This window comes from Aulonocara sp. 'chitande type north' Nkhata Bay, linkage group LG20 (genome assembly GCF_057382095.1).
Source record: "Aulonocara sp. 'chitande type north' Nkhata Bay isolate Kocher_YH1m ecotype deep benthic linkage group LG20, A_spYH_male_GT1.1, whole genome shotgun sequence".
NCBI lineage: Eukaryota > Metazoa > Chordata > Actinopteri > Cichliformes > Cichlidae > Aulonocara > Aulonocara sp. 'chitande type north' Nkhata Bay.
The window spans coordinates 6,130,397-6,155,106 of record NC_141363.1 but is presented as its reverse complement, the minus strand read 5'-3'; the positions used below and the strand labels follow the sequence as shown (position 1 = coordinate 6,155,106).

General features: G+C 40.5%; 1 protein-coding gene across 5 annotated transcripts in view; it reads right to left on the bottom strand.

Annotated features, from left to right (window-relative positions):
* The window catches only part of LOC147304993 (TOX high mobility group box family member 2-like), an 82,824-nt gene that overhangs the window by 17,927 nt on the left and 40,187 nt on the right, over positions 1-24,710 (bottom strand). For all 5 annotated transcript variants that reach the window (XM_086278119.1, XM_086278120.1, XM_086278121.1 and 2 more), the window contains one exon: positions 5,908-6,171. In XM_086278119.1, coding sequence (XP_086134245.1) covers positions 5,908-6,171 — 264 coding nt within the window. The remainder of the gene's footprint in view (positions 1-5,907; positions 6,172-24,710) is intronic.

Below are 24,710 nucleotides of genomic sequence, written 5' to 3'. Positions count from 1 at the left end.
ATTTGAATAAGGAGTTTTTTCCACTCTCCCAGGGCTCAAACAACTCATCAGAGACTGGGCTAAATGCGGAGCACGACAGCACGACTGCTGGCAGCGGCAGGTATCCGTAACCTTCTTACAAACACTCTCGTCCCAGACCTCATTGGTTCCCTGGGCGAGAGTAATGGCTTCTTTGCGCTGGGCTGCGCAGTGCTATTGTAGAATCACAGAGCGGTTAATTGAAACAAATGACTCTAATAATGGGACATTATCCCCACAGGCTGGCTTTGCGGTGGGCCTAATTAGCGTCGCGGTGGTGGCGAGGACGAGTCACCACACTGATCCCTTCATAGGAAGGCCCTCTTTTAAGTGGCCAGCATGGGATTCTCTGCCTTGTAACATGTAAGGGCGCCAGGCGGTAAACATAAACATGTTTAGTCAACCCTCGTGTCGCCCAAGGGCCCACTGTGCCAGGTGCAGCTTTTTTCCCCGCGCTCTGCTAACTCTACCTTCCTGACTGAGCGAGCTCGAAAGGTTTATGATCATTTTAATTTGTTTTATGATGATTAAACCCCCCAAAACAAAGACTTTTCTCTCTTTATCATACATATCTAAATAAACATATCACTTTTTTTATCTGATGACTGGTTCGGTGTCCGAATAATACATTGAACCTGTTCGATTCCCAAGCACAACAGGTGAAAATCAACACAATCTCACATTTGCAGCATTTTTGCGTGATAACTGATTATGATTTCAAAATTGCTCCACTTAATAATTTTGTTGATTAGGCTCCCCGATTAATCAACAAATCATTTCACCAATTATTATGATTATTTACAATTTTTCACACCGTCGCATGGCATCGCGCTCGCCTTCGGAGTGCCAACGGCCTGTAACTAATGTGACAACACGGGACACTGTTTCCCAGACGTATTTTCATCACCGCTGGAATCTGTTTTTGGCATTACTAATTGTTTACTCTTGTACACGATGATCCTAGAAAGTCAGATATAATGCAGTGTTCAAATCTCTGTGACCAAGCTGTTTTAAATATTCATTAGATGTAACAGTTGCCTAAGGTTATTTGAATTAGCGGCATGAATATTCATGAGCCCCAATGAATGTGCATTTGTTTTTAAAGCTCAATCCGTTAATGCCCGTCTTCATTACTCCATTTTGAACCCTGCATAATGAGCAGCGCAAAACAAAGCTTTACTTTTTTAAAAAGCCCGATTCTATTTTGAAGCCTACTTGTCTCGGTTTAAACGAAACGGGAATGCCCCACCAATTATCTTGCCGTCATTTCTTTTGACAGCTACAAGACACATTGTTCACCCCTGTTGTGGAGTGTAGCACTGAAGGGCATCTGTCTTTTTTTCTTTCTTTTTTCCTCTCTCAATTTTTTTTTTTTTTTTTTTTTGTGAAATAGAAAGCCGCAACAGAAAATATTTCTACTGTTCCAAAAGTGATTTATCTGGGAACGTCACCAAGATGTCATATCTATTCCAGTGAAAGGCAGCAGAGCAAGCGGGTCATATGAGATATGTCTTAAAAAACCTACGATGGAAAAAAGATGGCTGTTTCAATTTAAAAGGAAAAAAAATCCAGCTTCACTGAGCATGTCATGTCAAACCCAACTCCAAATATTGAGAAAATATTTTAGATAAATCTACTTAAATAGCGGACAAAGGAAAGACTGACACCTTGCACTTCACCCTAAGTACTCAACAAACAGATTCTACTATGAACACTTTCTGTAAACTCAGCATCTCCGAATATCCTAAATATCTCAAACATGACCGTGTGCACTTTTATTTTAACTCACTTTGATCTCTTCGATAGCTCGATAGCTTCATCTTACATCCATGCACTCTCCATAACCACAGCTGTCAATACGATTTTTATGTCACCGCCCTAAAACAGTTGTGGCCTTTCCGTAGCCGTTCCTTGTCGCAAATGCCAAGCGGTGCAAGTGAATTTCTTTCTCCAGATTAAACAAAATCAAATTAAGCCAAGCCAACCTAACCTTGCAGCTTACTCTTCTACTTTTTCTGGAGACAAAGGCAAACAAAGACACACGCACATATATCTATAAATATACACGCACATGGTCAACACACACATATATACCGAGCACCCACATGCTGCACAAATAGTAGCAGGGTGCAAACACGATCTACTTATGATGTGAAGACACCTTTAACTGCACTAAAGTAAGACCTTTTATTGGATGCATCTTAAAATTAATGCTTATGTTCAATCAAGATGGCTAAATATGAAAGTGAATGCTGAGCTTGCTGTAGTTTTCTATGCACAAGCCACCAAAAATGAACCGACCAACCAACCAAAACAACTCCGACTGACAACTTGTCCGTGATATCAACATCAACCTGTCAGCAGAGGGTTAAAACTGGCCTGTCAGTCACACATCGCTGTGCCAGAGATATTAAACTAGAACCACATATTTATCAAAGCTCTACACAATTCCTGGCTGGAGTCATGTGGCTGGATGTGTGTAAGAAACTTGTGAAATTGGCCAGTGTTTTTTTTTCTTCTTTTTGGTGGCAGGGGTTTTCCTGCTCTGTAACTGGCCTCATTACACTAGTAATGAGACAGGGCCTCATGCTCTGTTTGAATATTTAAACACAGTGGCCCCCCCTCAAGGCTCCACGTTGGGGCCGCTGTACAAACTCCTCCTCGACCTCTCATTACCGCCTCCCAGCGAGGGTCCCTCTTGCTTTAATTTTTTTATAAGAGACTGACCTTGCCTGCAACCCCCCCGCCTCCCCAGCCCCTCCTTCTCCCCTGCGCCACTGTGCCATCAGCCAGACCTGAATGATCAGGGCGCTTGTTGAACACGAGACCCCTGGGTGCCACCTCTCCACCAAGTGCCGGGATGGCAGAAATGCTGGCAGCTGAGGATGAGACAGGGATTCTCCCTCAGCAATGAGCATTCGCACGACAGCATGTTACATTTCACAGTATCCAGTCATCCAAGACTTGGCTCGGTTCAGAGAAGCTGACAGACTAGGTCAGCGGTGTGAGGAGGAGTTTTGAGAATGTAGGAGCTTCGCTGATAGACAGCTCTGTCTTTTATAACAGCAGTGTTGATGCTGCTTCTTGTTGGAGTTCCTGTAAAAGGTGTAATTTTAAGTCTAAGAAATGGGTCAAAACTGGCAGTTGAGAACTGCTATGATGAACAACACGCAACCGCAGCAAAAAGGATCAACTTCTGGATCTCAACTAAGTGCTGGATTTGACAGATGAAAATAAAAATGGAAAAAAACCCAAAACAAAACAAAAACATACATCAGTGAATCTGAAACATTCAATGCATCTATTTGACAGATTTTTTTTTTTTGTTCCCTACATCCACTGCGCATCTCGTTGATTCACCAGCTACTGTAATAGTTCAGCTGCCTGTGGAATCACAATTAGATGGAAAAAAGAAATTTGTCTGACTAAAGGAAGAAAAAAAAAAACAGGGCTTTTGAAGAGAAATGACTTCCGCGCGGTCAGAAAGCTCAAGATTATTAATACAGACTACAGCTACAAGGACAAACTGATGCAAAATTACTGTATGTGCCCATGCAGCACTGTGATGGTCAATCCACTGCTCTCAATCCTGTAATGATTTAACTCTGTTTGCTGTAGGATCGATGTGAGCTGAAAAAGCGAATCCCAAAGCAGCGAGAAGTTTACAGAGCATTAGCCTTAGGCTAAATGTTGTACAAAAAACAGCAACAACATCCCTCGAGATGAAGCGTATCTGTTGCTCCAGCTGAGCTTGTACTTGTAGGAGGTTTTAAATGTGCAGTGAAGGATAGCTGTTACTGAAGAGAAGCGTATCCTTAAGGTAATGCTGTCGACTTTTTATTTGCTTCGGCGGCGGTGGTGAAAGAAGGCTGTTGAATGATTAGCGTTTTGGTTTTTCCCAGTTATCTCCTTCAATTTTGTGAGTTTATTGTAAGGTTTTTGTCAATACAATACAACAAAGGTAAAGGCTTGTCTCTTCATTGCTGCCCCTGGTTACACTGAGAGCTTATTTCTATCCACCCTTATTATTCTTTAAGCATGCAGCAGACATAAATTCAATCTTCCTTATTATACCTTTATCAGTATGAAATTAAGGTTAATTGACTTTGCTGGGGAAACATCAAATGAAACATCCCTAATGGAAGCAAAATGAAAATAACGTCATCTCCAATTGCGTTAAAATATTTCTCATATACAGCCTACTTTCCTATTCCTCAGCCTCAGAAATAAGCTCCTCTTGTCCCAGGAGATAATAAATGAATTGAATCCCCCCCTTCCCATTCCAACCCCACCACCACCACCACCACCCCTCCTCCTTCTTCCTTATCGGTCATCTATTTTTCCAGAGTAAGCTATTACTTGCTGGGGTTGCTAGGCAACAAGAAATATTAATAGCAGCTATTATTAGCCAGCCTCTGCTAGAGTAGTACTAAAATGTGGAAGTGGGAAACATGAATGTGTTACATAAATCTCTGGACCTTTCACAGTGTGTGCAAGTCTCTGTTTGTGCGGTGATTTATTACAATGACGGTTCATTTATGAGAAAAGGGGGTGTGAAATAAGAAAATGGAACATTACCCTGAAGGGCTATTTGAAAATAAATAATTGCAAAGGTGAAACAAAAGCGGTTTAAGAGGCAGGTACTCCCTCTTTGTTTGCTTCGAAATTGTTGCCGGCCAAAAAAAGGGGGTTGGAGGCTTTATTGAACATACATACACGGACATAACATAAACTTTAAACGTGCCGTGCACACGCATTTGACGCAGGGTATGCGCTCTCATGTTAAAAGCTTAATCAACACTTTGTTTCGAGCGTTCACTCGCGCTAAAAAGCAGACAGACGTTCGAGCCAGCGGCATCGTCCTCCTGCACCCGAGCACATTCAGCAAAGTAGCCAGTGGATTGTGACCTAATCCTGAAGACTGGCTTTAATGGAGGCCTCAGCTACCACCCACGGAAAAAAAATAAGAGTCTGCATCTTATGCGGTTTGATTCTGAAAATCACATAAGACCTGATTAACGGGGGATAAATGCCACGGATGCTCACATTAAAGCATAAATATTCATGACGGAGGCCACGGAGAAAAAAAAAGTAATATTTATGTCAGATGAAAGTATATAACGCTGAATAATTCACCACGCGGGCCATCTATAATTCATTTGATTCGATCCTATGATTAAAGCATTTGAATGTGTTCGCCGGGGGTGTTTACATGTTCAGTCTGAAGCATGTTTAACACGGGAGAAAGTCCCTTTAACTGAGGGGAAGAATGGAGGTCCTTGGCGTCCTTTTGAAATAAAAAAGTAGCTGACAAGGGATCCCCTCCCTCCTCCCCCACCCACTCATCCTTACCCCTCTCCTTTTTGGATTTGCTGATTGTAACGAAAGAAAACGCGCCACAATGAGTTTCTCCATCCCTTCTTGGCTCATTTTCGAGGCAATGAAATCTTTGACTTGCGCAGCTGTGCAGATATTAAAGAAGTTCTGCTGCAGTGGTCTCGGTGTTAAGGAAACAGCAGCTCTCTGTATTTATGCTTAGACTTTGGCCTTGCTCAGACTTCAGCGCTGCTTCCTTGGCCTCGAACCAAGTTAATTATGACTCTAATAGAAGAATGCTTTCCCATTACGAAAAAACATGATCAGCATGCAGAAGAGTTGGTTATTTTGTGGCCTTACAGTTTATATATGTTTATATTGTTCGATGCAGCACATAAAATCTTAAAAGGACTAGAACATGTAAAACCTTCAGACGAAATGCTCTCTATGCTGACTTGCTGGATACCTTCCAATCCTCTGACCACAAAGACTAATAGCCTGGCACAGCGCTTGACTTGCATGAGCAGAAAGTGCCACAGCTAAAAAGGTGGACAAAAAAAAAAAAGTACTCACCGAGTGCATAGGCCCAGACAGGAGGTGAGTTTCCTGACCCAGCATGTTGGACATCATGAGTGCGGGCAGCTCGGGGTAGGAGTAGGTGTTGAGCAAGCCATTGTGTGGCAGGGAGTGAAAGGGGTAACCTGACTCGTGCTCCATGAGGTGGAGCAAAGAAGGGTCGGCGTGGTTCGGCGGTGTGATGGGGGGGATCTCGTAGTCCTCATCCCCAGCTCCTCCTCCTCCGCCACCACTGCCGCCTCTGCCCTGACTGGAGTAGCTCTGAAAAAGCAGAAGAAAAGCAATCTGTTTTTTAGAAGAGCATGAAGAGGAAAGGGGAAGACAGGTTCGTTTACTTATTTTGGGAACAAAGTCGCAATAAGACTTTCGTTTTTTTCCCCCTAGCACACAGTCTATCAACAAACACAAAGAAAAATGCAAGGACAGGTCTTGTCTATGGGCGATCCTTCCGCCCCGGAGCGCTTATGTACCTGCATGTCAAAGCAGTGTCATAGTTAGTTACAATATCAATAAAACCCTTCCAGTGCTATTAGAAAGCATTTGAATGGCAAAACAAACTTGAGTAATCATCCGGGGAAGGAAACAGCTAACAAAAGACGCTCCTGATCCTGAGTAAATAAAAAGCTTCATAATTAGCTTTTAAATGCACCTGCTGATTTCTGTTGTTTCCGTGTTGTTTGTGCAGACACTTCCAGACACCGCTGAACTGCGGCAGTCGATTCAGTGTGTTTTGCTGAAAATAAAATTAATTAGAAATGCAAATTTTTGTCGCACTTGCAAAAGTTAAAGAAATCATTCAACGCAAATGTACGCCGCAAATTAATTAGAGTTAGACAACAGATGTTGCACAGAATAATTCAGAAATCCTGACAGCTTTGAAGAAACAAACTGTCAGCCTGCACGCCTTTAAGATACAGTTAATCAAATTCATTACGTTGAAAAACGCCACTGACAGACAGTCACTTAGAGGCTATTTTATAAGCTTGTAATTATAATGCCAATCATATTTTTAGAAATGGAAGGAAAAAACTGGACTAGTCAAACCTCAGAGTCATTGTGAAATGTATGCAGAATATGCCAAATGACCCCAGCAGTTAAAACAGCACAGATTTTACGGCACTAATAAGGTGATACATGAGAAATGTCTTTTCCAGGGCCTATCTTGACATAATATTGCGCTGAGAAATATGGTTTTGTGCTCTCAAAAAGCATACAGAGGGTATTCACCAGGGAGTGAAAAGCAATTTTGTCAGAGGCAATCTGATGCCAACTCCCCTTTATAATGACTGAAGAAAATTAATCATCACAAATAATATTCCACTGTCAGCCATTCAAGAGCTTTTTAATAGAATTTTTATTATTCATGTCTCGTGGTACACATCAACTAGTCCGTTCTGCAACATTTCAGAAATCAATTCAATATCATCTTCGTGTAGGCTGTCATCTCGCCTGCCAGTGCAGCAATTCATCTTGCAAACAAATACTTTTAGCAAACAAATGGCAAGAAATGTTGAGGAACAGCTACAATGTCCCCACTAGCAGAACTGGTGCTTGAAGATAGGATAAAAGTCTCATAATGTGAACTATCATTAGGGAGAAAATAATAATAATAAAAGGGAGTATGTTTACCATCAGGGGATGATGTGCTATTTTCTCTTTCTCACGACACTCGCTCGCATTGTTTGGCACTTGCTTAGAAATATTATCGCTGACAATTTCTTTTCCCATGATAAAAGTTGTGCAAATGTCTGTTCCTTGTCTAACATTTATTATTGTTGTCATTTTTTATTACGCTTAACAGACAAATGCTGCCGATTAAATTTACTAAGAATACAAACAAAACTGACTTGACTGCACACTGATCAGCGACAGCATTAAAGCTGCAGACAGGTAAAGTGAATGACACTGACTGTCTTGTTTCAATGCAATGCTCTGCTAAGAAACCTTGGGTCTTGGCAATGTTACTGTGACATTTATCACCCACTTCGACGATTAAAAAAAACACACCTAAGCTCAGCACCCCAGGGTAAAAGCCCTCCCTGCACAACAATCCCCAAAGTGTTGATCCAGCCTGCTCAGGACCCAACGTTGTGAGGGTATGTGCAAAGAAGCCCGATTCATGAGACCCCACTGAGTCACAGCTGTTTCTGTTATTGTGCTAACCTTTATTTCACTGAAATTCTTGGATCTTTCTTAAAAAAATTGTTCTTGATTAATTAAAAATTGGAGAGTGTGGAGCATAAACTTTTCTTTTTTCGGCTTTTGAAATATAGCGTTCAAGAAGAACTTTGAGAACAACAGGACTGCATCAAGAGATCAAACAGCAGTTTTTAGTGGAAGAGTCGAACCCTTTGGTGGTCTATCAGGCCAAGGGCATGACCGAGAGCGTTCTCGTTGGTTTTTTGGTTTTCAACATTCATGAAGCTGAGCAGTGTGAATTCAACTCCCAGGGTCAGACTGCCAGTGTAGCCCCACTTATAAAATGACTCTAGCACCTTCCACTAGAGCCTAATGCATATGGAATATTTAATACTGATACCGATATTTGGTGATTTAAAAAGTCGATATTCTGATACATCAGCCGATATTTTTTTCTTTCTGATACACGAAACACAAACAGATTTCCCTAATATTTATTACGCATAGTTATTTATTTACTTGTTTATGCTCTGGTCAACTCTACTCGGGGCAGCTGTATATACAGTAGTCTACAAGTTGGAAGATTGGTGGATCGATTCTTCAACTCTGGTTCGCAGGCCGAAGTATCCTTGAGCAAGATACCAAATCCCAAGTTACTCCTTATGTATCCATCGGAGTGTGTGAAAATGTTAGAAAGATATTAGGCACAGATAAAAGTGCTGTGTGGATGAATATGTGACTGGAACACTGACACTTGCAGTGGAAAGACACTATATGAGTACCTCTACATTTAACAAGATGCAATGGTTTGTCCAACCATAACATGGTTGAAGGGTGTTTCTCCTGTGTCTTCATTATAATGTTTAATTTTTAATTTAACAGCTGTTATAAATACAATAATCTGCAAAATAGCTAATAGTAGCACACGAATAAATCAGTTGGGCTCCATTTTGTACTCCATACAGGGAGTGCGGAATTATTAGGCAAATGAGTATTTTGTCCACATCATCCTCTTCATGCATGTTGTCTTACTCCAAGCTGTATAGGCTCGAAAGCCTACTACCAATTAAGCATATTAGGTGATGTGCATCTCTGTAATGAGAAGGGGTGTGGTCTAATGACATCAACACCCTATATCAGGTGTGCATAATTATTAGGCAACGTCCTTTCCTTTGGCAAAATGGGTCAAAAGAAGGACTTGACAGGCGCAGAAAAGTCAAAAATAGTGAGATATCTTGCAGAGGGATGCAGCAGTCTCAAAATTGCAAAGCTTCTGAAGCGTGATCATCGAACAATCAAGCGTTTCATTCAAAATAGTCAACAGGGTCGCAAGAAGCGTGTGGAAAAACCAAGGCGCAAAATAACTGCCCATGAACTGAGAAAAGTCAAGCGTGCAGCTGCCAAGATGCCACTTGCCACCAGTTTGGCCATATTTCAGAGCTGCAACATCACTGGAGTGCCCAAAAGCACAAGGTGTGCAATACTCAGAGACATGGCCAAGGTAAGAAAGGCTGAAAGACGACCACCACTGAACAAGACACACAAGCTGAAACGTCAAGACTGGGCCAAGAAATATCTCAAGACTGGTTTTTCTAAGGTTTTATGGACTGATGAAATGAGAGTGAGTCTTGATGGGCCAGATGGATGGGCCCGTGGCTGGATTGGTAAAGGGCAGAGAGCTCCAGTCCAACTCAGACGCCAGCAAGGTGGAGGTGGAGTACTGGTTTGGGCTGGTATCATCAAAGATGAGCTTGTGGGGCCCTTTCGGGTTGAGGATGGAGTCAAGCTCAACTCCCAGTCCTACTGCCAGTTTCTGGAAGACACCTTCTTCAAGCAGTGGTACAGGAAGAAGTCTGCATCCTTCAAGAAAAACATGATTTTCATGCAGAACAATGCTCCATCACACGCGTCCAAGTACTCCACAGCGTGGCTGGCAAGAAAGGGTATAAAAGAAGAAAAAACTAATGACATGGCCACCTTGTTCACCTGATCTGAACCCCATTGAGAACCTGTGGTCCATCATCAAATGTGAGATTTACAAGGAGGGAAAACAGTACACCTCTCTGAACAGTGTCTGGGAGGCTGTGGTTGCTGCTGCACGCAATGTTGATGGTGAACAGATCAAAACACTGACAGAATCCATGGATGGCAGGCTTTTGAGTGTCCTTGCAAAGAAAGGTGGCTATATTGGTCACTGATTTGTTTTTGTTTTGTTTTTGAATGTCAGAAATGTATATTTGTGAATGTGGAGATGTTATATTGGTTTCACTGGTAAAAATAAATAATTGAAATGGGTATATATTTGTTTTTTGTTAAGTTGCCTAATAATTATGCACAGTAATAGTCACCTGCACACACAGATATCCCCCTAAAATAGCTAAAACTAAAAACAAACTAAAAACTACTTCCAAAAACATTCAGCTTTGATATTAATGAGTTTTTTGGGTTCATTGAGAACATGGTTGTTGTTCAATAATAAAATTATTCCTCAAAAATACAACTTGCCTAATAATTCTGCACTCCCTGTATAGGATAATAATGTTGTGACTTATGGCTACATATACAGCATGGTGGTAATGGTCTGAGCATCCAAGCACAAAACTAAGGCTGGAGAGGTCACCAGAGAACAGGTTCTGACATGATGTGACATCTAAGAAAGAGCAGCATGGTGTTGTGGTCATTACCGTTGTTGTCTCACAGAAAGAAAGTCCTGGGTTCAAATTCAGGAGGCCTTTCTCTTTGGAGTTTGCAAGTTTCCACTAAGCTTGGATTCTCTCCAGGTGGTTTTCATGCACAGTCCAAAAACATGGGTTTGGTTGATCAGTGATTCTAAATTGTATATGGGTATTAATGGCCGTCTACCTTTGTGTCTAAACCCTGTGACAGACTGTCCAGGGTGTATGAGAGTTGAGACTGGCACCAGCCCCACCTACAACCCTGAGCTGGGTAAGCAGAAGAAAATGGGTGGATGAACACCAAAGTAAGTACCAGTAGCTACATTCTAATGCAAAAAGTGCAAAAACCAAACAAAGTGTCATTAACGCGCTTACTGTTGATATTGTCCTGCCCTGCCAATGTATCATTAAAGTCTCAATCTTCATGTAAGGATGGAATTTGAGGCTTGTTTGGTATTAATGAGTAGCTGTCATCCTCAACCCCCCTCAAAAGGTACATAAGAGGCATAGAGGTTAAACTATCGCCAATTAATTAACTTTTAGAAAGAAATTCACTGTATGATTGTTCATATCAGGATGAGTAATGTGCCAGACACCACACTGATACTGAATAGCCAAAATGATGCTGAATAGTTAATACTGCTACTATACGATCTCTAGAACTGTGATCAGAGATTTAGGGGATTTAAACAACTCAGGATTGGTACAATTTTACAGTGAAAAACACATCTTGCATTTGGGACATTTCTTCTTCGTAAGAAGAAACATTGCTGTTGTCATATATACTGTACGCCTGTACCAAGATTTGAATTCTGTCAAGGCTATTTTATGACTGTGCCTTCCATTGCTTTTTAAATGTTTTATTTTTTCTTTACAGCTTCTTATGATGCCCTTGGAGATAAGACACAGGACAAGGACATCACAAGTTTAACATTTTCCAACATGGATAAATAATTCATAAATATACTGTCTTTCAGGACAAGGAGAGGAGTGGATAAAAGAGAGACAGGTCAAAAAGAAACACCAAATGTTGATTCAGCCATCTCTCTCTCTCTAACCTTCACCCTCCTCTGTAGAGGTGAAATTTCAGCAAATCCGTCATTTTTGAAGACAAGGACATTACTTTGGATTCTATTGGTTCTTTTCTAATCTATCTTTATTCTTTGAGTTAAACATGATGGTACCAAATCTCTTTTGTACATCACTTGTGACTTGACATCAAAACACCTATTTTTCACATTCTATAACTAAGTTCACAGATGCGACTTGTGGCTCTTAAGTACCTATCATCATGCTTAAACCACTCCTTGTTTTTTTTGGAAAACAACTAGAATTACTGCCTTGTGGTTGTATGTCTTCTCCAACCAGTTGAGTTGCAGTTTCCATTCATGTCGATCCAGACTCTTATAATATATATAGTGAACAGAGGCAGAATGAAACAATAATTCAAGCCAGCCATTTGACTCTATCCGTGGCCACTCTGTTCACACAAACCACCAGACCGCTAATGTTGGAGGTTAAACCTATCTGTTGATGTAAAGGGGTACCGGACTAGTTATAAATCTGGCCTCTACATTCATCTGGGAGGAAACTTATCCAGAATACAAAATGCAAAAAACTTGGAGTGACCATCGAGCCTAACTGATGGTAGGTTTTATGGTCTGACTTCGAAAAGGTTTGCTATGGTTATGGGTACACCCACAGAAACTCACTAGGAATACAGCAGTCGTCCAGCACACACTCATAAACAGGGTGTGATTTATGAAAAAAACTGGGTGTTTTTCCCTTACTAAAATAATTCAGGAACCAGAATGGTCCTCTACATTCTGTTAGACTGTTTATTATTGCTGCCAGTGTAACATTAACAAAGTAATTAGGAGTTCAGATCTTAAACATTTATCCACAGCATTTACAACAATGTTGTAATGTAGTTTTTAAAAAATTTAATTAATTTGCACAGCATCCTCAGTCTCACATTTTCTTCTTTAGACATATGGGATCCAATTAAACATAACAATACAGTTTAGCATGCCAGTATTAAATCTGTCTTCTACTTATCTTTTTCTGGACACTTGCTGCTTAAATTCAATATTTAATGCAAGATAATATTAAACATTTCTATTTTTAATAGGACAAAAAATGTTGCCAGTTGCAAATATTAAAGAAGTATTCCGCTATGGTAGATTCATACATATCAGCGTTAGAAAACAATGTGCTTTATTACATTTACTGAGATCAGGAGCAGACTTTTGAAGTTGGAGAGGTAATGAATATATGAAAATGGCTTGTCTTTGTAACCTGCTCTACGGCATTTTGGACCTCGGGTTCTAATCCGTGAATGATGGTCGGGTTAAGATGAATCTTTTCTATCTAAAGTGCGGCTGATACCCTCTATTAGCTCATCTCAGGAGCTGCACCATTACTTGCGAAGACAACAAACCATGCATGTAATATCTTCAGAGATAGGCTTTATAACTGCAAGTTGTCACAGACAACAACACCTTCCCATAGTTGCAAGCTGCACAACTCAAATTTTTATGGAGTTCTGATGGAGATGACCAGTACAAAGGGAATACATCTAAAGGGTTTTTTTGTGAGTCTACTCATGCTTTGAATTCGGCTAACTTCTCTTTTAGTTAGCTAATGGTAGTTTTTATACTAAAACAACAGTGCTTAGGGGTTCAGTGGAAAGCTATAATCAAACAGATCGATCCCTTCAACAGCTCTCAAGGTCAAAGTATTTTTTTAAATTTTATTTGATTCTTGCTTGTATTGTTTCAAGATATTGCGCTTCCCCCTTTAGAGTTAGCAGAACAGTAATGAATTATTTTTTTCAGCAAAATAGTCACTGCCTTATGCAATGTTTTTACCTGAAAGCCTGTTAAACTTGTGTTTGCTCAGTTTATGCACACAGCAGATGCTGTTAAACTCTCAGTATACATGGCAATCTCAACACTGAAAATTTCACTTTTATGTGTAAACTTGCAGGTTAAAAATTCCGCAGCCAAACACCGTTCCAGTTTGTCAAGCAATCTTCAGTAATTAACTTATCATTAAACATAAATGTGTTAGTTGGCTTAACTTAAAGTTTTCTTTACCCAAATGGCTGAGAAGAGGAGATGAAGTCATTAGCTCGGCGATGGAATTATTTGTAGGTGTTTAGTGGAAGACGGCTCTTGCGGGAACAATAACATGTTAATCAAATACAGGAAAATGAAAATGTTGCACAGTACGCAGAGAGCCTGTCATGGCTGAAGAGAGGTGAACTGTCCAAAGCCAAGAGCGGCTTGTCTTGGATGGACTTTGCTATTAGCGTTTTAGCTGTCTTTCTTTTGATATTATCCACTTACTGCAATTAAGGAAACACTCGATGAATGAAATACTCAAGTTTAAGATCTTAACTGACAATGGTCGGCGGAAACCATAATCATCAACACTTTGAGACTTGGATTCAAAAATACACCAAAAGTAAAAGTTAAAATTGTGCAAGTGTTCCCTTATTTTTATTTTTAACAGAACACACATACATTACAAAACTCGATAACTTTGAATGAGTATAAAGCATCCTATGGAAAGTCATTCAGCCATATGCTTCTTTGTTAAAAATGACAGAGCAGCACGGTTTTGGTGACAAACAACAGCTGGCCATGCATATATAACGGCTTTCACGTCCACCCTGTGTGGTCGAGATAGACGGGTGGCAATGCTAAATCTTTAAAATTCACCTTCAAAGATGAAACTTGCAGCACTGAGAAAGGGCAGAAATCAAACTCATCATCAATGTGTGTTTGAGCTAAAGCGTGCCACACAAGTGAACATTACAGCGGCAGTCTGCGGGGTCTACAGAGGCTATCTGACCTGGCTTTTAAACGCCAAGGAACTCCATTTGGGTGATGTATCAAGAAAAGCAGACAGCGAAGTACAATGGAAGGAGAATGGAATAGCAGACCCACCAGGTTGACTGACAGAAAGAAAGAACTGGGATAAGTGAAGTGTGTGTGGGGGGGGCTATTTCACCGCATCCAATAGTAGCTCAGGGTCATAGGTAGCGTCCGTCACTAAAGGACAGGTGGGCTGTGGTAAGCTTCAACCAATCGCTAAAGAGTGAGCTAACCTCCTCCCTGCTCCCCTATGCACTGGTAATTCTCTCAAATGTCACATCAAAATGGATCTCATTTAGGTGGGTAAAAAGGACCTGACTCTCCATTGCAGATGTGGGTGGACCTGTACTAGATTGTACGTGAACTCTAAAAACACGGCCGCAAAGGAAGTATTTTGAAAAGGTGTGAAAAAGGGCCATGCGCTGCACATTTATGTCAGTTCGATTTAAGGGAAAAAACAACTCAGTTAAAGATGAAGGGTGATCTTTGTACTGCAACAGAGAGAAGCAGAAAATTCTTTAATGTTTGGACCAGGGCTGCAGTTCTTTTTCTTCATTTTTTTTTCCTGACAAAGGGCACAATACAGTGGGCTCAGCCACATTTCCTATTCTTATTCATTAGAGCGAATTGTATAAATAAATAAAATATGTTGTCTCGTAGTCACTCATCTTCCCCTAGGGAACATGGAAGCCCCAGTAATCACATATGGCACAATAGCTTGCCCATAATCCCCTTTATTTTTATTTTCATGATGTCACTCTCTTTAAGCCCCTTGCTTTATGAGTCGCAAACGGAGTGGAGAGGGGAGAAGAGGAGGAGCACAGAGGAGAGGAAAAAGCAAGGGAGGGGTGAAAACAAATGATGTGGATCCCTCATTGTTCTTTCTCTATGCCCTCATTCCAGTCAGGGCAATAAGAGAACATTGTGATTTACTGTCAGTGAAGCGCAAGAGTGCATCAGAGAGAATCCACTGCGGCAGGGGCCATTAAAATAGATTTAACTTCCCACAGTATTAGGCCAGATGTCTACACTTCTATTATATTTCAATCAGCCATGACCTTGGTCTCCATATGATGAGAAAGATCACTAGGAGAAAAGGGAAGAGAGAGTGGAAATACATGCAGAAAACCAATAGAAATATCAAACTACTTAGTCCCACTAAATCCCTGTGCTCCGTTGTGCTGCATATACTGAGAGAGAGGAGGAGAGAGGCCGGGACCAAAATAGAGCCAAGGTTTCAAGTTCTCTTAAAAGAGTGTATGAATCATTGAGTGCACTCTTGCTGCTGATAAGTTGCTGTTTTCGGGGAGTGCTGCCTTTCTGCGGGGTATGTACTGTACTATTTGAGGGAGTACACTAAAAAGAGTGTGACAGTGGATCGTTTAGACGTGCTTTAAAGCCTCCGATATCAAAAGATGATAGATTAAACTCTTCATATTCCAACAATGAAAATGTTGACTTTCTCACATCACTTTGGACTCCTTTTCTCGAACCATTTGTCATCCTGTCATCTACTCTAGACTCTGTTTATCTTTTTTTATTATTATTCTGAATGAAAATATATATCACTTATATCAGAGGCATCCTTCCATCCATTTCAGTCCTATGACAGCAGAGTAGAGGTCACTGCCCATTCTATTTCAGAGAGCAATGGTAATTGGACTTATTGGCTGACATGTACTGACCTACATAAAGAACTAACAATTCCTGGTTCCAACTGTATCTTACAATCCCTCCTAGCATGGGTGTGGATGTTGTGAGGATGTTCCTCTGATGTTTCTCCAGCATTGTTTTCAGATATCGACGCCTCAGCGCTGGTTCATAGCTGTTTTCCGCCTGAATTGTACGCTCTCTTGAAATTTAAATACACGCCGCGCAATATGTATCTCTACTTCGTTCTGCCGACCTTGCCAGCGGCTCTGTGCAGCTTTTAAAGAAGAAGTGAGATGCGTGTTGGCGTTTTCAGACCCTCAATTTTTATTTTTTCATCCTTTGTCTCAAATGTCCCCCTGTTTTTCATCTTGCTGGGGAAGAACGCAAGGATGGACGATAGAAAGACTGAAGTATAAGGGGAAGCTTGGTGGGGAGATAGAGCGTTGCGAAGTGAGAAGAGTTTGCAGTCATGGTGGTGGGGGTATAATGGTGCACTGTGAGTCACTATTAAGTAACGGTGCCTTTTCACATCAGCATCGCCCACATTGGGTGTTCGGTGCCAGGGTGTACTGAGGTATCTCTGACTCAGAGAGAAAGAAGGAGAGAGAGAGAGAAAGAAATATAGAGGTAGAGAAAATAGAGCGAGGGAGCGCTGGATCTATACCGAGCAAACAACATCTGGAGCTCGACTGACTGATTGACAAAATATCATCATGTTAGATGTTTTTAAGAGAGCTATCCACTTTTTTAATCTGGGAGAATACTGGAAATAAAACCTGGCAGCACCTCAGACTCAAAGCTCAATTAACTAATTGTTAAGATATAGTTCATTTATTTAACGTGATAATTAAAGTTATTTTTTTTTAAATGTTGTTTATGGGGGTTATGTGCCAGACTGCTTTTGATTTCATTTGAAAAAGCTAGACTTACTGTCTGGCTTCACATTTACTCAGCAGAAGTTATAACGGTATCAATCTTCTCATCTGACTCTAGCCAAGAAAGTGAATGAGCACATTTGCTAAAATGTTAATCCTTTAAGCTCTCTCAGAGAAGCGATATGCATACTTCCTAGCAAGCAATGCATTTGGACTAATTTCACTCAGAAAGCCTTCCTTTGCTACTTGATGAGGTTTTGCTATTCATCCTTTATACATTTATCTCAGAGAATTTCCATCTTCTCCCTGATCAAAATGAAGAAATGTCCACTTTAACCGTTCCCCACACTCTGTCCTTTTACGGTACTTCAAATACTTCTTTTATTGGTCAGCACTGATCCTGATGTGAATGTAGCTGCTGGCAATACAGCAAAAGAGCAAGTGTGCATTTTATGAGTAAGGCTAAAATGTATCCGCAAGAATAAAATCCACATATCAGACACCAAACCTCATATACATTAATATGAAAGAGAAGGTTTTAAACAGGACTATAAATAGTCCTGTTTAAAACTAGGTACACCCCACAATTCAGTGGGTTGTAGGAACACGTTTAGCAGCAATAGCTTGAACTAATTGTTTTCTGTAAGACTTTATCACAGTCACACCTTTGTGGAGGAATTTTGGCCCACTCTTCTTTACACCGTATCCTAGTTTTTATTGAGGTTTACAGGTGTTAGTTGATGCACAACTCTCTCTATTCAGTCATTCTGTTGCAGAATTGCTGCTGTGCTTGCTATCATTGTCCTATTGCATGACCCAGTTTCAGCAAAGCCTCAGCTGTCAGACAGATGGCCTCACATTTGACTTGAGAATAATTTAGTATACAGAGCAATTCACGGTTAACACATTAATTGTAAAATGCCCCAGTCCAATGACTGCAAAGCATGCCCAAATCATCACCCCTCCACCACCATGCTTGACAGTTTGCGTGAGGTGTTTGTGCTAATATGGTGTCTTTGGTTTTTGCCAAATGGGGAGCTGTGAACTCTGGTCAAACACCTTCACTTTGGTCTCTTCTGCCAAAAGGGCGTTGTTCCATAAGTCTCGTAATTTGTTCGGATGCAAATCTAAGCCATGCTGTCATGTTTTTCTGTTGGTTTCTTTTTCATTTTTTACAGACAAAACACTTTCTCCTGGCAAACCTTCCAAACAAGCCATACTTGTTCTGTTTTTTTCCAAATGTATTGAATTTTAGCGTTTAACATGATAACTGCAGCATTGCTTGCTGATTATCAGTTAATCAAGTGCAGTTGATTTCAACATCTGGCTGCTACTTACCTTCTCACTTTAGATGAACGCAGTAAGGGTGTACTTAGTCGTCAATAGGATTGCATAGAGTCCTGTGAAAAGGTTCTTCTTTAAAAAAAAAAGTTATTCATGTACTAAACTTACGTTCTGTGCTAAGGTAAATTTACTCATTTGATTGACTTTTGCATTACAAGTAATAAACAAATGTAGCATTTAACTTCAGTTTTAAGGTAGACAAAGCACTTTTATTTTTTAAGGAAAATAAATTTTCTATACAAAAGAAAAGTGGTTTGAAATGCGATGTATAATAACTCTTTAACAAATTCCTTATTGACCAAACCATAAAGCCAACAAATTTTCACTCAGCTGAACTGAAGTGCATCCAAAGCGACTGCCGACGTACTAGTTTGTGCATATGAAGCTTAGTCAAATCCACATGTGTGAAAGCAATACAGTTTCGGGACAAAGGCGCTGGGTGGAGTGGCAGACTTAAGAAATATACAAAAATAAACAGACTGAACTATAGCCTGAAAAAGAAGAATGAAGAGAAAAAAGATCAAGTCTGCATCCAACAAGTTAGATTTCTATTCTGATCTCGACCATCAGCCACTGTTCTCCTAAAGTCAGCCAAATCAATAGAGACGCGCAGCTCAGCGAGACACCTTGAAGCCAAAAATGCAATGGCATAAACAGGCTGAAACTTGCTGCTTCTCCAAGGACTAGTGGCCCCAAAGCTTTGTCTTCTGCAATGGGATACAATGCAACAAGTATGCCCCCCTCGACCCCATGCCACTGGCTCATTTTTTCCTTCTCTAATATTTGTCTAAATAAATTTTCCTTCCTATCTTCAGTTTTTTGGCTTCATCCTCAGCACGCACATATACACACATGGACTTCTTCACACAGACTCTTATTACACTTTAGGGCGAGGGGAGGTGTGCAAAAAATCTAGAGAAATATATACGAACGTAAAAGTCAGTGAAATCCTGCAGACTGATCGGGCTGATATGAATCCAAATCACGAGCACTTCTCTTTATACAAAATTAGAATTTGTGTTGGCGTGGGTGAAGGAAGCCATTTTGGTTTGGCTGTGATCGTTCCCATGCCGCTGTTACAGTGCTGCAAAAATATACAGTGCAACCAGCATTATTTTACATATACAAGGCTGATATTAGCACGCTGCCATTTTCATTATATTATTAAGACTGAAATTCAACAGTTTTTCTTTCTGAGTTGGGGTTTATTTTGCCTCCAGCAGAGATTGTCATATTTTTGTCACTTTCAGTTAACACAGAAGTTGCAGTAATTATTGTTCAAAACAACACTTTCACATTTCTGGGAAGGAAAAAAAAAGTGCTGATTTAGGAATTTCTGTAAACAATATTCACTTTTTTTACCCCAGTCAGAAAATTGGCTGATTGGCTCATTGTTTTTATAGCTGGGGAGTTAGCAGTCAATAAGCGCACACTAGACGTCCGTGTGTTTAACTGAAAGAAAAAAAAAGAAGAAATGTGACATATGGCACGCTGGAGGTCTGGAGTCAGGAAAGTGATTTAAAACTCTTTATTGCTTACACAAACATGTTTTAGTTAATTGGGATAATTGAGATATTTCATAATCTTTATTTCTACAAACTATCGACTTAGCTTTGTGTGTGTGGGCAGATACAAGCAAAGCCAGTAAACATAATAACCCACCCACACTTTTGCTTATAAGCTGAAATCGCATCAGGAAAAACCACATGGAAAATATTAATTCCATCAAACTGCCCATGTGTGCAGTATGCATGCATATTTTGTACAGAGACCATACAGTATTTAAAGCCTTGAAAACATCTTGCTTGAGTGGACTGTGTCCAGGTGTACATTGAGCTGCCCCATCAAAACTGTTTCTGATTTGTGGTTTTCACTTTTAAAAAGCACAGAGATGTTATGTGTAATGCAATCTTCTGGCTGTGTTGGACTGTTACCTCAGTGTGTACGCCGTGGAAGACCCCAGACATGCAAACAAAGGAGTCTCTGTTCTGGCTACATGCACCTTTTTCACAGGCGCACATCATGTAAAGGCTTGGCTGGGTATCTTACTGCAGTGTTAAAACCTGCATTAAAGCTTATGGGCTTCTTTCACAAAAAGCTTTACCAATTGTGAGGGTCGAGTATTTCTGAGCATTGTCGACAAGACCAAAGAATATCAGTCTCTACTGTGCTATTCACACAGAATAAATAGAAAAGAAGTAACAGGAAGCCCATATTTTTTTTACACACACAGCTGGGGATTGGTTTAATCTTAGAAAGTAGGGAAAGCATTTTAAAAAGTTATATACTCCTTATGATTGGTGATTATTGTTTACGAATATACTGAATATATTTAATCTGGGTTTCTTTATTACACAGTAATCACCGCTACAACCCGACGCAGAAAATCATATAAATTTACCGTAAATGTCGGGCTATAAGCCGCTACTTTTTGCACAAGCTTTGAGGTGGTGTCGGAGAGGCGGATGCTGTCCAAGATAAAGACAATGTTGGATAACACCTCCCACCCACTCCATGACATGTTGGTCAGTCACAGGAGCTCGTTCAGTGAGAGACTGAGATTACCGAAAAGCACCACTGAACGACACAGGAAATCATTCCTGCCTGTGGCCATCTCCCTGTACAACGCATCCACTTAACACACTGTTTGCTGCTACAACTACACATGTTTCTTTTCCAAATATTTATTTATAAGTGACTTATGTATGTATGTATGTATGTATGTATATATATGTATATATTGTACTATTCTTAGTTAGCGTATTGTCTGTCTTGTCTTAATGTTGGTTTAAAATGGAGCACTGTAACAAAAAATAATTTCCCCCAGGGATCAATAAAGTATTCTGATTCTGATTCTGATTCTGAACCCTGCGGCTTTTAGTCAGGTGCGGCTTTTCTATGGATTGTCCGTGATTTTTGTCATATCGTAAGACGATTTGTTTTGTGTGTTCCGCTGTTGTACGGCACTACGTTGCCTGGCGGAAGGATCGGGGTTCAAGAGTGGTATGTTAGTCACATGTCCGTCCGCCAGGCAACGTAGTGCCGTACGAAGTAGCGCGAAAAACAAACTTCAAAGTAGCGCTACGCGTTCAGCGGGAGTCGTGGATGATGAGCAGCGATAAACTTGCAAGTTATGCCCAAAAAGCAAGTTATGCCCAACTCCACCGGTGGATTCTGACAGCGTGGAAAAGTGTGAAAACATCCACGATCACCAACGGATTTTGAAGGGCTGGACTGCTGCATGATGGAGAGGAGGACACCGCCACGGCCCTTCTGAGGGTGTTCGACTCTGACACTGACAATGAGGATTTCTTTGGTTTTGAAAGTGACAACGAAGGAGAGAAGAAGAGTGGATGACGAAGCCATCATGAGCCTGTTTGTATCCGACACTGGAGAAGAGGACTTTGGTGGTTTTAGTGCGTAGGAAGAAGAGAAAGATGGTGGTGAATGACTGACTTTTCTTCTTGTTAAAGCTGTGTCACTGCACCTGAGCCTAAAAGGTAGGCCGAATCTATTGTTCTGGTGTGCTGTAGGTTATTATTATGTACTACATGTGCAAATATGTACCCATAACTTGTTTTTCAAAATATTAATAAAAGTGATGTCTCCAAACAGCCATCTCTTTCCTGACAATTCCCTTTGTGCATATTCTCTTACATATGATAAGTCAACATTGAAACACCTGCGGCTTTTGGTCAGGTGCGGCTAATGTATGTACAAAACAGGATTTTCCCCTGATTTTAGCTTGTGCGGCTAATATTTAGGTGCGCTTTGTAGTCCGGGAAATACGGTATCATATACTTGAACCTCTAATTTGCCTGATTTCACTTCAAAAGAAAACCACATGTAACAAACCGCCGCACAGCTAATGCATAAGCGTCAATTGGGAAATGATTGACTTGTATACACAGCGAGCGGTCAGAACGAATTTTGCAAAAAGAAAATGCAGACACATTCCCTGAATGTTATGGCTTTGAAGAAATACATGGGTTAACCTCTTCTGAAATCTCAGTATACGAATAAAATACTACACAACTCAGCTAAAATATAATGATTTGGACAGCCCTCGCAAAATTGTTAAGGGAAGCTTTTATGTAGTTAGACTAAAGAAAACTTCCCTATTGAAAAATGCCAGTCAGGTAGTTCTCAGCAGGGGTTCATTTTTATGATTATTTTTGTTATTAGTAAGAAAATAGCCCAAAAAAGCTCAATGTATCATGTTTTTTGTGCTTGTATTACTTGATCATCAATCCAAGACCTAAAGATATTATCTATTAGGTGACAAAAGCAGCAAATAGTAGTGGATGGTTGTTTAAAAAAAAGAGAGAGTGCAAGGGAAAGAGAAAATTCACACAATGGTCACACCTTTATTGGGTTTTTTTTAGCATAATATAGTTTATTAAATGTGCTAAAAACCCTTTGCAACCATTAGCTCCTGAGCAAAAGGTGCACATCCTCTTTGAAATCTCACGTTTAATGTTCTCTATTAAAGGATCAGGCACCAAACAGTGAACTCTGTGTTCAGAGTGCTATTCAGAACTGGTGTGTAAGAGTCTATTTGACAGCACCGACAGAGCTGCAACTGACATGTTTTGAAAAGCCCAAATTGCCTTATCCACTAAGAAGGTATTTGTTGACACAACACTGCAGACCTGGAGTGGGTGTTGGTGATTGACATATGACCGCTGCAGCTGGGAAACTACAAAGCTGGACATTTATCCCAATTAGCACAAGCAAATGCATATAAGTGACATAATTAGGGCAGATTTGGAAATGTAGCTAACAACGATGGACGTCGAGGTCTCCGATGTGCGCCGTAAGTAGACAATAAGCTGCTAAAGCTCCTGCTCGACCTCTCACTATAGTTACTCAATCCCAACATCAAAGGAAAGGCAATCTTACGGCTATAGGATGATGGCGTGTGAATGCATGTGTGAGGGTTTTTTATGAGAACATGTGTGTACGGGTTTATGGGTATATATGTGGGTGTGTTTAAGAGCACGTACATATGTTCTTGTTCATCAAAAGGCCCAATTTAAATGTTACATCGTGAGACTAAGCACATTTTTAGAAAGTGAGGGCATTTTGCCGGATCTTTACTTCTTCAAAGGGCTGTCAGAGTAGAGGCATGTTTTGGGAGGGGTTGGTGTTATAAATACATTAACTTTTAAAGGGTCAGTTACACAATTTACAAAACAAGATTAAAAAAAAATTTAAAGCAAACTTTGAAAAACAGATTAAAGCATCAATCTTAGATTATCTGGAATACCCAGGAAAAAGTTTTAGATGTATCTTGAACATCTATCCATTTCCCAGGTGTTTGGCTGCTAGTCTATTCTTCACATCGCTTCCCCTTTCCCGTGTTGTAAAACTCAATGCTGACATCACTGCTCTAGTCCAATCATCTTTTCGCCCGTCTACTTCAAATCAATCTGTCTCCACTCTGTGTACTATAAATCTCACTGCTCATCTTTTATTATCCCATGTGGACTCTTTTGTGCACCTAGTCCTCCACCTCAAGCAAGCCAATCAGTGTATCATGTGTATCTTTACCAGCAGCAGCTAGATTGTGGTGGGATCCTGTCCGAATTGTTAGACCTCATTGCGCCTTCCTCTTTTTAAAAATCCGGGAAAATGCCTCTCTGCATCATAAAGGAATAGGCAAAAAGATATGTTTTGCAAAGTGGGTGAACTGACCCTTAATCTTGGGATAGTGGTTTAATAGTCATGATGGTTATGCTGATCCTTATGGGGGCAATGCATTATTTCAGTGTGCTTTCACAGTTACCGGCGCTTTGCCCATATTAGAAAGTGCACGATTTTCACACGACTGAAACTACACAGCTTCTTGCACGTGAGCTTATAACTTGTGAATTACTTTGTGTCAGAAAACGTGTCACTTCCTTTTACAGTAAACGAGTATGTTTATATGAAACAGTGTGTGCGTGTCTATGTCTGTGTGTGATTGAAGGTGTGTATGGATCCTGCTGTCCTTGGCCTGACTTGTTTGGAAAAGCGCTAATTGATGTGGAGCTTCCACCTCATCGTGTTTTGTCAGGACATGAAGACCTTGCTGCTGGATCAACAAATCCTGGAGCTCTGAATTCTGCCATATGTCCAGCCATGTGTTCCCATCTACCAGCTGGGAGCACTCAGCACCGATCCTGTCTTATTCACTGAGTCTATGTGCGACTGGGACCATGATGCTCCAGAGTGGGACCAGAGATCCAACT